The 16,411-nt window shown below is 39.8% G+C and overlaps 1 protein-coding gene across 1 annotated transcript; it reads left to right on the top strand.

The window, feature by feature from the left end:
* Positions 1–132: 132 nt before the first annotated feature.
* On the top strand, positions 133–14,811 carry LTA4H (leukotriene A4 hydrolase). Its single transcript, NM_001397115.1, has 19 exons — positions 133–301; positions 905–1,035; positions 2,690–2,810; positions 3,366–3,434; positions 4,129–4,233; positions 5,841–5,893; positions 6,688–6,760; positions 7,051–7,191; positions 7,356–7,379; positions 8,417–8,487; positions 8,598–8,709; positions 10,262–10,406; positions 10,490–10,593; positions 10,894–10,964; positions 11,529–11,583; positions 11,917–12,012; positions 12,552–12,634; positions 13,834–13,938; positions 14,309–14,811. The coding sequence occupies exons 1-19, from the start codon at positions 149–151 to the stop codon at positions 14,427–14,429; spliced, it is 1,833 nt and encodes a 610-aa protein (NP_001384044.1). The 5' UTR covers positions 133–148; the 3' UTR covers positions 14,430–14,811.
* Positions 14,812–16,411: the final 1,600 nt, after the last annotated feature.

Below are 16,411 nucleotides of genomic sequence, written 5' to 3'. Positions count from 1 at the left end.
TGCGCGCGCTGCCCAAGACCTCCGCACCGAGCGCAGAACCGCGCTTCCCAGAGCCCCGCGCGCCGCCCTGCCCCTGCCCTCGGTGGGCGGGGGGGTGACGGCGGCATGTCCCGCCACTGCCGCTCGGGGCGCAGAGCGCGCGCGAGCGATGGCGGTGTCGGACCCGAGTTCTTTCGCGTCGCCCTCCTGCTGCCTCACGCGCCACCTCCACCTGCGCTGTCGCGTGGACTTCGGCGCTCACGCGCTGCGGGGCACGGCGGCTTTCACCACGCGCGCCGAGCGAGATGCGCTGCGTTGCCTGGTAACGGCGGGCGGGCGGGAGCGACCACCGCCGCGCTGCGGGCGGGCTCGGCGTGAGGGGGGTGGGGGTGGGCGCGGTGCGGGGCTCCGGGGGCAGCTCGGGGCGCTGCGGATCTTCCGTTTCTCAGCCCCGGCCGCTCCCTCACGGCTCTCCCGGCCCTTCCGTCCGTGCCGCCCCCGAGGGAACGCGGCGTTTTCCCCTTAAAATGGCGAAGGAGTGGGAATAAGCCGTTAGAACGCCGCGCTTACGGCTCTTTCCCCATCTTTTTACTGTGCCAGCTACTTTCGCGGATAATGCAATTAAAAGCGCAAGCCTCGTGAGCTTTCCGTATATATAAACAAAGCGAGGTTTGGGTCTCCTGGGATTTGTGTGCTTGGTTTCCTCGCAGAGCTTCCAGCCTTTAACTTCCAGCCTTCCCCTTCCAGCCTTTAACTTCAGTACCGCTGCCCTCACATTGCAGTTCCCAGCGCTCGGCGTGGTTGCTTCGCCTCCCCATTCCTACCTGAGAGACGTAAATGCTTCCCTCTTCAGGCAGACTCGCGTTTAAGGTACAAAGGTAGGAGGAAGGCCGTGCCAGTCCTTACGCTATGCGCTTCCTTCCAGGTCTTGGATACAAAAGACCTCCAGGTATTTAAAGTGACTGCAAACGGGCAGGATGCACAATTTGCTTTTGGAGAAAAGCACAGCTTTAAGGGGACCCCCCTGGAAATCACGCTGCCCTTCGAGATGAGGAGGTAGGCCCCATGCCCGCTCTTTCAGATGCTTTCCAGAACGCGCTGCATCAGCTGCTTTTCTGCTCGTGGGGTCTTTGGGTAAAGCTTGCAGAGGGACACGTCAGAGCGGTGCGTTTAATTGCTGTGTGATCTCGTAGGTGAGTTTTGTATTTGGCCTTCGGTAGAAAGGCAAACCTTTAGGAACCTGTATCCACATCCAGGGTTTCAAATAGTGGGATGACATGGGGTGTTTCAGTGCCTCTCTGCAGGGCTCCTCCTTGCTCGGCTGCCTGTGCTCTGGCTGAGTTGCTTCAGGATGGAGCCTGTGCACATACAGACTGTTTTCCTTTCCTTTACACAAGGACTGACCCTGCTTTATCATAGAACTGCAGGTTACAGCTGGGATTAGGTGAGAGTGTGTTGCCAAATATCAAAAGCCTTATTGTGTTACCTATCCCAAGTACCCTGAAAAGAGGACTTGTAACTGTAATCTACTTCTTCTAAGTAGCATGAAATAAAAAGCCATTGCCAAACTGATACATTATTGGCAGTTTGCTGTGTTGTTACAATTCAGTGTCATCTCGAGCCCAAAGCTGTAATTTGTGGAGAGGTCCTCTCGTTTGAATTAAATTGTCCAATAAGTTGTTTCTTATTATTTCATGTTCAAAACTGCTTCCTGTCTCTACAAACTCATGTTTGAGTTGTAGTATTGTGGAAGAAAAAGGAATGTCATAAGACATGTGTCCCTTCTGGGGGAATGCTTATGAGTCAGTGTCAGACTGGAAGAATTAAGTCCTTGAACAAATAAGTGACAGTGGAGACATAGGGAGTTGTTTCTTTTGTTTGACTTCCAGCTTTTTTTTTTTTCATGGTAGCAACAAGAAAGTCACAAATAGAGACGAATTTATAGTCTTGTGTTAGATATAGTCTTCCTTGGAAATCAAAATGAAGTGGTGATAGGAAAGTGAAGAGTTATAACTGAAAGCCCGACTGTTCGGCAAGCATACGTGCCTTGTGATAATGCAGATTGCTTTTTTCTTTTGCTTTCAAATATGTACTTTGGAATGCTGGTTATAAATTAGATATGTGCACCTGGTCAGCTTATCTAGTGTCCAACAGCTCTGATTAGCTTTGATTTTGTGCTGAATTATGTTTGGTTTGTGAATTCCTGAGAGCAGTTTGTATAGCCTGCAACTTTCAGGTAACAGATGCAAGTAGTTCTGTGTGCAGTAATTACTAATTATAACAATTTTCTTCCTAAGGGTTGCTTCTGCAGAATGTTCGAATCCTTCGTAATTATGGTGTGTGTGTTCTTATGTAGGCCTTCTATGCTTTTTTGTTTGCTTATTGCGTTGAGATTTTTTTATATTTATGTGTACAACATTACATAGTTTTGGGGAAACTGCAAACTTAGCTGGCTTAAGGAGTCTAAAGAAAAAGTGTTTGTTCTCCATGCACTATAGGAAAGGAGAACGGAAGTGTCTTGTGGAATTAAAATTGAAATAAAACAGATGACTTTCACTGTCATAATTCAAAAGGAGAAGTTGGTTGTTCTTATTGTTCTCAGTGCTTCTGAGACAGCGTGGCAGACTGTTCTCCTGAAAGTTTGTAGAGGAATTTCAGAAGCGATTGCAAGTCATGTCAAAACTGTCTGACTGTGTTCTTCCTTGTGCAGGGGACAAGAAGCAATTATTGAGATTTCCTTTGAAAGCTCTCCGAAGTCTTCAGCTCTCCAGTGGTTTACTCCAGAGCAAACTTCTGGAAAGAAACATCCATTTCTCTTCAGCCAGTGCCAGGTTGACTGATGTTTCTTAGTTGTTTGTTACGTATTCCTGTAATTCCCTCCGTTTCTAAGCAGGGGAGTAGATCTAATAGGGGAAAGTACAACAGCCTATAACTGCGTGTGTCAAAGGCTGTAAGCAAAAACACCACAGTCAGCATATTGCTGGGATTTTATTATTTGTTTGCAATTTAGTAAGTCCAGAACTGCTTTACTTTCTCCAGCATTCTTGTTGGAAAACATCCAGTCACAGAACGGCAGGGTTGGAAGGGACCCCTGGACGTCAGCTGGTCCAAGGCTTCTGTTCAAACAGGAGCATTCAGAACTGGTTTCTCGGTCCTTTGCAACCAAAGCATGTGGTTATGATGTCTTACCTACCATTATTTCCTTAACAAAATCCTTAATTATGAAAGCTGCTGTAAGCTACACATAACCAAGTATTGGTTTGTGGTTAATTAATTCCCTGCAGAAGCTGTATAGATATCTATTATATATTAATTTGATTTATTTCCGGTCCTTTGTGCAGGAAAAATAGCTACATTTTAGCTGATTTTTTTTCTTTTTTCTCCAGGCTAACCATTGCAGAGCCATTCTTCCTTGCCAAGACACACCTGCTGTGAAACTAACATACTATGCTGAGGTAGGTGAGGCTTTTATTTAGGCACATACCTAAGGCATGTGCCTAAATAAAAGCAAGCACTACAGTGTGTGACTATTATTTACTTACTTACGGTAGCTGCCAAAGAAAAAAACAGTGGCTTGAAATAAAAACAGAGAATATTGACTTTTAACTTACTGTAAATGGCAAAAAACTGTGTGTCTTCACTGTGATGCTTCTCTACCTTTACTATTTTATTTATATACATCATCTCTTTCGTCATTCACATGCATCTTTATTTCTAAAAGGAAAAAGAGAGTGTTGGAGTAGGAAAGAAGTCTTCTTAAATCTGGCAAATCTGAGAGTAAAACAACAAAAAGTGCTGCAAAATAAAAAAAGAACTTGAAATGGCTTTCCTGTATGCCTTATGTAATGTGGTACATAGCTGGGGTATCTTTGCAGTGTTGGTGTGAATAATCTGGTTGCTTTTAAGAAGCAGGAAGGAAGACATGCACTGTGATGATCAGCAGTGAAAGTGAAACTATGAACACTTGTTGAAGGTCATCCTGTTAGTTAATTCAGTGTTGCCGGCCCCTGAGGCAACATTTTCTATTTGAGAGGGAAAGTTTTCCAATAGGATACATCTGGGCTACTCTCTCTGCTCCTGCTGCTTTTAGTATATCATATAACACTGTATACCAACTGAGTTCCTCATGGTCACAATGCCTTCTTTCAGGTATCTGTTCCCAAAGAGTTGGTGGCTCTTATGAGTGCCAGTCGTGACGGAGAGATGCCTGACCCAGAGGACAGCAGTCGGAAGATTTACCGGTTCAGTCAGAATGTAAGTGCTACAGGCTAGTAAAGGGGTGCCTGAGGTCTTATTGCTTCTATGGAAAGCATCTCCAACTAATTAAAGATTGCTGTTTCCTTATGTAGTGCAGCTAGTTCAGTGATGCCACTGTTCCTAACACGGCAGTCTCAATTTACTCTCCTGGCTTTTTTGTTCTCGCAGCCTTTTAGGCCGCAGTCCTGGTGTCTGTGGGATCTCTTGGTGAGCCTAGTTGATGTTGCTCAACAGGCAGGGAAAAAAAAATTAAGCAAAGAGAAATGTAATAAGCTGATCTGGATGACTGAGGGTCTGAGTAAGTGCACAGAGGGAGGGACTTGAGTGGCTGGAGAGAGGAGTGGAACCTCTGAACTGCCGCAGCTGTTGGACTGATTTGGCTCCTATGTGAAACCTGAGAGAGAAGAGGAAAACGGTTACCTCATCTGTGAGCTCTTGGTCTGTAGAGCCATAAACATTTCATGCTCTTGGTCTAGTGTATAATATATAGTTCTGTATTTGTTGTATGTTATCTAGAAATACACTGCTGATAAGTTGGGTGGACCTGCACAATGTATAACGTTGTCAGATGCATCAAATCCTTGGATATGTATATATGTTGAGCTTACCTAGAACCACTTTTTTGTTCCTTTGGTCCTGGCCTGGGAGAAGTGTAGTGGAGAGCAGTCTCTGTGAAATGGATTTATGTTGAGATAGTCTCAAAGCTGTTGAGATTGGAAGTAATTTCAGAACTTCCTCCTAACTTATCAGGCATCAAAATGTGGGAATTTATTGATACTCTTCTTGTAACCTCTCCATAACACAAGTCAATGGACTTAAATCTTTTCCAGAATAAGTTGTGTTAATATGTAAAACGAAAACAAATACAATTGTGTGGATATTTGAACAAATATGAGACAGTTTTCTGAAAGGTTGTGTCTAAGTTATTATATTTTGAAGTCTTAGATATTTAACAGTGTTTATCCTGGTAAAATGGATGAGGGAAGGTTGTATCATCCTCTTTGAGAGCACTGGGAGGAACCATTTCTTTATCAAGATACTGTCGCTTTGATATCTTTTTTTCTATAGAAATAATAAGTACTTTAGTTTTGATTTCCAAGTTTGGCATTAAAACAAATACATATATTTGATTTTGCTGAATCTTTTATATTCATAAATATTTCTCTCTTCCTGAATTAATTGCAGCTTTTCATTCATCATTTTGCTTGATAGAACTGCCCTTTACCTGAGCAGTATTAATTTCTCCTTCTGTAAAATTTAATGGCACTGGAATTAATATGAAAAACCGACTTTCTTTTGAACACTTACCAAACAAGTGGTGGTTTTTTGTATGCCTTTATAGCTGCGGATTTCTTTTGTTCTGTTCAAGCAGAAATAACACTTAAAAAATATGTCCTTTGTATGAAAGATGAATGAAACAAGTACTTGTAGATGAAGAAATATCATTTGAAAAGAAATAACATTACCTTTGCAATAATGTAAGGCAGGAAGCTATAGAGGAAGTGTATACGCTTTCCTTATGTACCTTTGTTTTACTTTGATTGAATCAATGATGTTGACAGCTCACATTAATAAGTTAATTTTTTTTTAACGTTCTCCTTTAGGTTCCCATACCTTCCTACTTAATTGCTTTAGTGGTTGGAGATTTAGAAAGCAGGTGAGTGAATCTGCGCCAAGTATAAATATTAATAATGGTTAAGAAAAAAATACAGGTTTTATTTTTGTTGTGGTTACTTCTATGAGTTTTTCTTTGGTCACTTGATTGAAATTCTAGTTTTTAAAAGTCTGAGAGGTTCAGTGAACCTATGAGTAAGTAAACTTTCTCTTCATCCTGGAACTGAATTTCATTGTTCTACAGTACTGCACCTTACTGAATTTATTACTGCCTTCCAAAGTCACAGAATCGGACCATATGTATCTTGATTCACTCATGCATCATTTTTCTATTTAATATACTTTTGCATTAAAATCAACTGCGAAGATTTTAGAGCTGATTGGAGCCACTGAGGGCTTCTTTTAGCTCAAGGAAAAGTGTATTTTTTTTTCTCTGGTAGTAGATAAGATAAGGTAGTAGATAATAAGTAGATAAGGTAGTAGATAAGCTGATGTACAAGAGGCAGAAAATGAAGGCTTCAGCTTCTTTGCTTACCTGCACGAGGATGTGTTAATCAAGCCAGTAATAATACCTGTGTATTAGGGCTTTAATCTGTAAATGTATTCCCTATTTTTTTGTCCTGAATAGTCGATGATGATGGTGGTTTGTTTTGTTTTCTAAAGCTGGCTCTAGTGTCACTTTAGTATTGGAAAGAAAAAGGAGAGGAAGATTCTGTAATGAGTTTCTTGAACATCATGGGTTACTCATGAGCACATTAAATGTGTGCTTTCTGTGTTAGTTTCCCATAGAATGTTCTCCAGTTCATGGTGTCTTACTGGCATTTTCACTTCCAACAGAAAGATTGGTCCAAGGACACTGGTGTGGGCTGAAAAGGAGCTGGTGGATAAATCAGCCTATGAATTTGCTGAGGTAGGTAATTAACAAAAATGTTTTCTGAACTAATTGTTTTACTCACTACTGAAAAAGGAACAGGATGTAGCTTAGAGATCTGTTCATCTATAGCCCTGTAAAAATGCTGCTGTTCTAGCACAACACAGAACTACTACTAAACATAATTATTGCTGCACAGTGTTTTGCTTGTTTTGCATGTGGGACATCCCAAGGTGAGAGAGAATGCAGTGTGAGGTCAGTAGCTTATAACTTCTCTAGTGTTTGTAGTCAGAAATCTTATCATAAACAAATGTGGATTCTTCTTTCAGACTGAAGCTATGCTGCAAACAGCTGAAGATTTAGCAGGACCCTATGTATGGGGACAGTATGATTTGTTAGTCTTACCACCTTCTTTTCCTTATGGTGGTATGGAGAATCCTTGCCTTACTTTTGTAACTCCAACCCTTTTGGTAAGTGTAACACTGGTAAAAGTCAACCTTTCCTTTGAGTTTACTCATCCATCGTATGATGGAGGTTTATCTGAAGGCTGTATTAATCTTTTGTCCAGAAAGATTTGTGTGGTTTGTTTTGAGTTTTACCTGAAATGACAGTTGCCTTTTTTCTTCTTTTGTAGGCAGGTGATCGATCTCTGTCAAATGTAAGTGTAAAATAAGTTCATATCTTCAATTGGAATATAGCTTGAATTTGCATCTTAGCTTTGTAATGAATGTCTGAAAACTTAGTCTCTTGTTCATCAGGAGAACTAAAAGTTAACAAAGTGATTCAAAAAGTCTTACACAGTGTGTTTTAGTTCTAAATAAAGTCTAGAACAACCATTTTGCATAATCAACAGATGAAAATGATTTATCTGCCTTAATACCTTAATCCCTTTAGGGGACTGAAGTCAGCTACTCAGTAGCTTTTTTTTCCTGTCCTGTATTATACAGGAGCATGGATACGTTTTAAACATATGTTTAAAAATCACAACCAAGTTGCTTTCTTCTAAATTGTTTGTAGGGAACTTCTTCGATATATCTGCCTCTAAGAGTTAGAACTTGCATTGTGCATGATTTGCTTGTAAAGTGAAAGGCATGAGTAGAAGTGGAATAAATTTTGTTTAGCAACTTGAGTACTCTGGAAGCTGTTTTATCTCATAAGTCTCTCTACTAGACTGATACACTGCTTTAAAAAATGAATATGATTCCTTATACGATGGTTGTCCCAAGAGCACTGAAATATTAGACATGGGTACTTTTTAATGTATCGCCCATCAGTGTCCTTCTAGAGCGCAACTGTTTGCTTCTTGTTTGCTACTTTAGAACATCCCAGCCCTGCAGGAGTCAAACAAATGTAAGGAAGTAATATCAGTGCATTACTTGATATGTATCCAGTGTTCTGTAATGTGATTTCACAAACAAGTACCTGCACAGAGCACTATCAGAAGAATTATTTTCTTGATCAGCGTGGCTCTATGATTTGTAAGCTACAAATCCAATTGTTTTGGATGAAGGTTTGATTGCATAGGGTTAGTCCTCCAGCTGATGTTTAAATAGGAAAGTTTACGGATCTGTGACTATCTGTTGGCCTTGGGAATGTCGTAGTGCAGTAATCCTGCTAGGATTTTTCCTTTCTGTTGGGATTTGATTGTTTTTGAGAGAGATAAGACGGTAAATCTGTCTTTGTTTTCTGTTCTAGGTTATTGCTCATGAAATCTCTCACAGTTGGACAGGAAACTTGGTAACAAACAAAACATGGGAGCATTTCTGGTAGGTATGATGTTGAGTACAATGCAAAACATATATTAAAAATCTGCAAAGAGAATAGTGAAATTCATTTTGTCATCCTACCAGTGCTGACATTATCAGTGTGTTTCCAGGCTGAATGAGGGACATACTGTATATCTGGAACGGAGGATTGGTGGTCGGTTGTTTGGTGAGCAGTTCAGGCACTTCAAAGCCTTAGGAGGTTGGAGAGAACTGCAGAATACGGTAAATATCTTCAAGGTTTTGTTTACTTTGTGTAGGTGTACACCTACATAGGTTGCTCTGAAAGGAAGACTGAAACTACAAGAGATACCATAAGCAAAATAATGCTATTGGGTAGACCAAATTCTCAGCTAGAAAACACTGTTTTTCACTGTAGTCACCACCATTAGCTGTGCAGTTTCTTGCTGCCAAAACAAGAGCCTGCGTGCTGCATTCTTAAAAATCTGCACTAGTAGAGGTGACCCACTGTCACTACTGCTGGAACACAGCACCCACTGCCTCGCTGTGCTCACATCTGCTGTTTGGTCTACATACATGTTCAACAAACATCACTCAATGTCAATGAGTATGATTGTTTCTGCATGGAGGAATTCAGTTCCACACCTTTGCTTCAGATACCGCTTTGTCAGACTGCCCCTTTGCTGCCATCTGTCTCGCAGCAACAAGATGTAACAGAATATTGGCAGAAAGGTTCAACTTCTACTGCCACACCACCAACATCCACCTCTGATGCTGTGGGCAACATAATAAAATAGGAAGCATTACTTTCAGGGTGACCCTTGTAAATGAAATGAAGCTGATTTCGCAGTTCCCAGAAATAAGATTTATCTAGATATGTCAGCTTTACTAACATTTTCTTACTAGAGGATGCCCAACTTTGATTGCAAGGTATGTTATCTTCCCAAGATAAATAGCTTAGAAAATAAATAAAGCTTGTTGCCATGTTTTGAGCTATTCTATAAGGATGAACTTCTTTCTAGCCTCTCTTGGTTGTTATTGAGTATAGATAAACTGTAGTGTCACCTGTTCACATACTAATAAGCAGCTGAAAGCTGTCAAAATTAAAGAACTACAAAGTCATGTAGGTTGGCAAAGACCTTCAACATCATCCAATCCAACCAACAACTGGACTACTGCGTCCCATCACTAAATTATGTCTCTTAGAGCCTCAAGCTTATCTGCAAGCATGACCATCAGAATCACCAGTGCCAAATGCAAATACATGATTTTTTTTTTTCTCCTGTTTACTGAACTTTACTTGACATTTTGCAAATCTATTACTATCTAGGAAGGTTGTTGAATGTTGTTAGATTTGGTAGCATAGGTAAACTTCAGTTTTCAGATTTCCAGCCTGTGTCAGCATAGCTGCCTCCTACTCTGTTTGGTAATGCAGTTTACCTCTTTTATTATGTTTCCTCATTGTTGTTTTTATCTTTTATGCCACCTGTTTAAAACAAGTAGCTTGTTAATAAATGGTTAAATAATCCCTAGGTTCTCATGATTGCAATGTGTGTGACAGTAATTAACTACTTAGGAATAATAGGAACGTGAAGTAATTGATCCTAGCGTGTTTTTGTTTGACGTGTGGTTGGACGTTCATAGAGGAAAATGAGAAAAAGAAGTTCAATAAACTGCACAGATTCAAAACTTACGAAAGAGAATGAGACAGTGATTTGGAATGAGGCTGTCTCTATTTTGGATGGATGATATCTTTAAAATAAGATTAGCAGTGATTTTTTTTTCAAGAATATATTTTTCTATATCTTTGTTGCAGATAAAGACGCTTGGAGATAACAGTCCCATTTCTAAACTCGTCCCCAATCTGAATGAAATAGATCCTGATGTTGCCTATTCATCTGTTCCATATGAGAAAGGCTTTGCTTTGCTTTTTTACCTTGAACAACTTCTTGGAGGACCAGGTAAGTGTTAGTTAGACTTTGTATATAATTCTTTTCCATGTTAATTTCAAACACTGAAATGGCTGTTTCTTTTTAACTGTTAGATGTCTTCATTGGCTTCTTGAAGGCTTATGTTCAGCAGTTTGCTTATAAGAGCATAGTGACTGATGAATGGAAGACATTCTTGTACTCCTACTTCAAGGATAAGGTTGGGTAGTATTTAAAACCTTTTGATTATGTGAAGCTATGATGCAACTCAGGAATTAAATTCTTTAAGGACCAGTTCCTTTTCTTTCACCTTTTCATCTCATGATCTTAATATTATACAGCCTGCAATCTTACAAAGATGGGTTTGCTATGATGTGTGGGTTGGTTTGCTTTCTGGAAGTATTCTATTTTTGGAACTTTTTGCATGGTAGTTGAAGGTACTTAAAAATTGGAACTCATAGGGTATGCTTCTCTCTAAAAATGACTATTAAAATTCACTAAGAATTTGTGTTGTTCGTAGGTAGATATTCTTAATAAAGTTGACTGGAACTCTTGGCTGCATGCTCCAGGAATGCCACCGGTGAAACCTACGTAAGCTACGTTTTGTTACAGTATGCCTATTCCTTCCAAAGCTGATGATATTCCAAATGATAACAAAGCAGTTTGTGGGAAGACTTTCACCTTGTTTATGAAACTTTCATTAGAAAATGGCCTTGCACAGTGTGAAAACTGATACGTGTTTTACATAGGAGAAAAAAGCATAATTAAAATTCCTTTCTTAATGCTAGTGGAAATTCATTTTGCTTTAGAAGTTGCCAGGAAAGGTATCTTTTTTTTTTTTTCTTTGACAGTCTATGACAATATTTTCTTTTCTTCTCCATTGTGTAATATGCAAATAACAAAGCATCATGTGCTCAAATAACCGATCATTTTAGTAGTGTAGGGATCAATAGAAATGCACAGAATATAACTAAGGCAAAAATACATTTTATGATAACAGTATGTTTGTAACTTGTATTCCAATATTGAATTGGAGCCTACAATGAAGAAAAAAAAAGTGGAACCATTAGCAAATAATTCCTGAGCATCTTGTAAAAAACATTGCAGAAACTTCTTGTTTCCTAGGTGTGATCCTTTCTTTATAATCTTTGACAGGTACGATATGACACTGACAAATGCCTGTGTTGCCTTGAGCCAAAGATGGATCCAAGTGAGTAGTTCAAGAACTCAACTGAGGTCTCTGTATGTTGAAATAGTTTTCTTTATACAGAGTGAACCATTCTCTTCTGAAATGTGCTACTTGCTTAGAAGGACTGTGTTATGATGATAGCATTGCTGCCAGGGGTTCTGCATTTTGCATACTAGACTTTCATCATGGAGTCTGTGGATTTGCTATGGCTTCTGTATGTGAAGTGCAGTACGTTTTTAATAAGGCATGCAGCCAGCTCTATGTGACATGTATATGCAGATGTTCAAACAAAAAGTTACACCTGTTGATGTTTAGGAATATTTGTTAGAAACTTAAGAAATTATTTGCTTTTAGGCAAAAGAGAGTGATCTGGGTTCATTCAGCTCAGCAGACCTGAAGGGAATATCATCTCATCAGTTGATTGAGTTCCTGGCACTGTTGCTCCTGGAGGTAAATGCATGCCTGAAGTATCATGATCCTGGTATCACTAAAGCAGTTGCAGAGGCTCAAATGTTCTTTGGAATTGAATTGTCCGTCTTTTTCTTAAGTCCTGCTACAGTAACCTGCTCTCACTGTGCGTAGTCACTAAAACATTCAGCCACGCCTCCCTGATTATGTTTGGTTCTCCAGCTGACTGGGGATGTATGGGCTATTTTGGATTGAAAGATAAAAAGAATATTAGAAGTTGCTTGAGTTTGTTCTATAATTGAAGTTTGTGACCTGCAAATAAGCTATAAAAGCTGTTAATGAAACAGAATGAATGTACTTCAAGATTTGAAATGGCTGGTAGTCCTGAATGTGGGAATTTGCTAATCGTTACTCATTGCCCCTTCCCTATTGCTCTGAAAAGGTGAAAGTAACAAATTTGTCAGCTCAAGTTTTAAAATCCCATGTAACTTCAATTCTCTAGAATGATCCTGGTTATTTCTGAAGTATGTGCTTTGGGGTGTGCCTCTGCCTTATTCTGACTATGCAATTGCCTTTTTCAGGCTCCTCTTCCATTGTCACATGTCAAACGAATGCAGCAAGTGTATGACTTCAATGCTATAAGCAATTCTGAAATACGATTCAGGTTTGTTTTAGTATGGATACTTTTTCTAGCCTTACATGCTTTCATGAAACAAATTGCCCTGCTTCATAAATGGTTGGAGCCATACCGTTTCGTTGAACTGATGTAGTTGTTTCTATGTTTTGTATGTGCTTGTGTAAACCTGCTTACCAAAGTGGAATTGTTACTTATGACTTGGGCAAATATAGGCTAGTAGAGCAAGAAGAAATGAGCAGCGTGTTAGCTGTGCCTCATTCTCATCTGTCAGGCTAGCAAAGAACCTGATGACCTTATAATTTATTTTAGGAGTGGTATTGAACAATATAATCACAAGTCTCTGTCACTCAAAGATGCTTGAAAAATCTTTTTGGTATTCAGTCAGGAACGGATCTTGTAGACTGGCCTAATGAGTTCTAGATCTTCTGCTAATGTGACAGAAACTTTTCCAAATTACACTGAGGAAAAACCCATGCTGGTGCATCTTAACACCTGCTATTACAGAGCTTTTGTCTCTTATTTTAAGTGTAAATATCAAGGGAAGTACCTAAACAGGTCGGAGAGGCTTTAGCGGTGTGTCTCGATTCTTACTTCTATGTGATAGCTGCACGTTGTTAAAACAGGTCAATTGTTTTTAAGAAATGTATTTTTGAGGTTATAATCTTTTTCAAATATCATGATGACTCACATATTTTGCCATTGTTACGTACTGGATACATTTGCAGTAGTGATGGTTATTCTACTTTACCTCTAACTTAGAGGTCTTTGTTCCTTATTCTTAAAAAACTTATTTTTAATCATACAGCATGTCTCTTGTTTCTTGCAATGTCGTTTTCCCATACTCAAAGCAAGTACGTGCCAGCTGCTGGTGAGGCTTTCTAGTTTTTTTCATTTTATTTTATTAATTTTTTCATAACTAGGTCCCATGTGACAAGTGCTCTGTAATTCAGCTCAGAGGGATGCGAGTGGATGCTACAGTAATATAATAGAAATATATAGCCTCAGGAAAAAACATCAGACATCTTGGAGAAACTTTGAAGCATTTCTTTCATATAACATAGAAGAGTCTGCTTTTGTACCGTGCCGTTCAGACACTAAATATTTTATATTGAAATTGTGCCAGAATTCCATTCCCATGAGCACTACCGCTTGGGGCGTTTACAGGAGCAGAATCATAAGCTGACTAACTGCAGCAAATGAAAGTTCTATTTATTTATTTGTTCCAGATGGCTGCGCCTCTGCATCCAGTCCAAGTGGGAAGAAGCGATTCCTCTGGCTCTAAAAATGGCAACCGAGCAGGGCAGGATGAAGTTTACACGACCCTTGTTCAGGTAGAAGTAATCTCCAGGCTGTGAAAGCTCACGCTGTTGGCATTTTTAGTATAACAGAATAAGTGATTCTAGATATTGCATATGCATTATGTCATGCTTTATAGTGATATAGCACAGAATTTTCTGTGTGCTGCAAACAAGATTATCTTCAGTGTCACTTTCTGCTTTCTGGCTTTTTTTAATAGGTGAAAGTTTAGTCTCCCACTATGTCCCTAAATGTGAAGCTGTCAAGAGAAAAGTAAAACCTTGAGAAAATATCCATTGACCCATTGTACTGTTGCTTGGTTTTTTTCCATGGTCTTTTTGTTGTTGTTCTCGTAACATCATGTAAAGTTTGTTGTTGGTTTTTTTTTTGTTTGTTTTTAAACAGGGACCTTTACAATTTTGACAAGTCTCGAGATCTTGCAGTCAAGACGTTCCTGGAGCATAGAGCCTGTATGCACCCAGTCACATCAATGCTTGTGGGCAAAGACTTGAGGCAGGATCAGTGACCAACTTATTGATTTCTTTGAAATTTTCTTATTGTTGAAACAAGGCCGATTATGCAAACTGTTCATATGCATGCTTGATGATGCCATAAAATGTTCTGCTGCTTTGATACTAATTTAGCCCCAGATCAAATTTGGTACTTTCTGTTTTGCACCTCCATGTAATGCTGCAAAAATCACTAAATCTTTGGAACTAGGAGAAGAGTTTCCTTGCAAGCAAATTGGTAGAACAAAAAACTGTTCTGAGATGTAGTCATCTGTCAGTCATGGAATTTAAAAACCTGGAAAGAGCGTGGCTCTTTGTGCACAGCTTTCTTTTTCATAGCAATATGCAATTAAAACTTCAAGTACCTGACAACTGAAAAATAAATCTTTTTATTGCTCACTTGTCTGTGCATTGATCTGTATCAAAATAGTAGTTTTCTTATTTACTGGAAGCTGGCAAACACTGTTGCAATTTTCAAGAAATACAAAAAGTCAACCCTGCTAATTATAGGCCTGTCGGTCTCACGGGGGTTCCTGGCAGAGTTGTGGAGAAGATTATTCTGGGAGTTGTGGAAAAATAGCAGACAACGCAGTCATTGGTCAACGTGAGTTCATGAGGGAGAAGTCTTATTAAATGAACTTCATCTTCTTTTATGACATGGTTACCCACCTAGTTGGTGAAGGGAAACCAACTGATGCGATCTCTTTGCATTTCAGCAACTCATTTGGTAAAGTTTCTCACAGTATTCTTCTGGGCAAAATGTCCAGCATGCAGCTAGACAAAAATATAATACAGTGAGTGAACATTAGGCTCAAAGGGTTCCTGTAAATGGGTTTACATCAGGCTGTTGACCAGTCTAGTGAAGTTTTGCAGGGCTCCATTTTACAGATGGTACTTCAATGTTTTTGTCAATGACTGGGATACAGGACTTGAAAGTATACTAAATACGTTTCTGAAAGACAGTAAGTTGGGAGGAGCTGCTGACTCCCTTCAGCACAGAGAGATCTTGACAAATAAGAGGGTTTGAAAATCACCAAAGACACAAAAAGTTTAACAAGAGCAAGTGCTGGGTTCTGCGTTTGGAATGGGGCAACCCAGCCTATACATGCAGCTTGGGAGAGGCCGGGGAGCAGCCCCATGCAAAAGGGTATGGGATTGTGGTTGACACCAAGTTGAACATGAGCCAGTAAGGTGCCCTGACACCTCATAGGGCCAACCACACCCTGGGGTGTACCAGCATTGGCAGCTGGCTGAGGGAAAGTATTGCCTTGCTCTGCTCTGGGGCCTCATCTCAAGCACTGGGTGCGTGTTTGGGTGTCACAATGTAAGAAAGGCATAAAGTTATTAAAGAGCGACCAAACGAGGGCTGTGAAGATGGTGAAGGGTCTAAGATGAGGGGTAGCTGAGGTCCTTTGGTTTGTTCAGTCCGGTTTGAATTTGCATGGTCCTGTGTGGAGCCAGGAGTTGGACTCGATGATCCTTGCGGTCCCTCCCAACTGGGGATGGTCTTTGATTCTGTGATACTTTTAAAACTTCTAATTCCTTCATGGTTTTGAATTTGTTTAATATTTCCATTTTATAAACAGTTCTGGGTGACCGCTCTATGCTAATATAACAATTTAGAGATAAGGCTAAAAACAGGAAGCGGTCTGGCGGTGTTTCTTCCTGTTATTTTACCCCTAGTTGTTCGTTTTAGGTGAAGCCGTTGTGAATACTGCCATCTATGGGTTACTTTTTAAAGTGAATTTGAGAAGAACTTTTCCTGGAAATGATCAGTTAGGATAATTTTAATCCGCTGACAGAGATGACCCCATATCAAGGAGTAACAGAGAGCAGGAAAGTGCTATTCTAAAGGAGAAAGAAAACTGAACATAAATCGTGGTGAACGGTTGCATTTAGAATAGAAATAGAGACTCATTCAATTTATTTCTCTTCTGAGTTTTAATTAGGAAAGGCTTTCAAGTAGATGAAGCTAGGTATATGACCAGGAGATCCATCT

The sequence above is a fragment of the Gallus gallus genome, chromosome 1 (genome assembly GCF_016699485.2).
Source record: "Gallus gallus isolate bGalGal1 chromosome 1, bGalGal1.mat.broiler.GRCg7b, whole genome shotgun sequence".
In the NCBI taxonomy this organism is placed as follows: domain Eukaryota; kingdom Metazoa; phylum Chordata; class Aves; order Galliformes; family Phasianidae; genus Gallus; species Gallus gallus.
Note: the sequence above shows the minus strand (reverse complement) of the source record. Positions and strands in the feature narration are given on the sequence as shown.

Excerpts from the sequence above, each read along its gene's own strand:
- LTA4H (NM_001397115.1), top strand. The coding sequence starts at position 149 with ATGGCGGTGTCGGACCCGAGTTCTTTCGCGTCGCCCTCCTGCTGCCTC. Across the intron at positions 11,584-11,916 it reads TGAGCCAAAGATGGATCCAA|GCAAAAGAGAGTGATCTGGG; the intron begins GTGAGTAGTTCA and ends ATTTGCTTTTAG. Across the intron at positions 13,939-14,308 it reads TTTACACGACCCTTGTTCAG|GGACCTTTACAATTTTGACA; the intron begins GTAGAAGTAATC and ends GTTTTTAAACAG.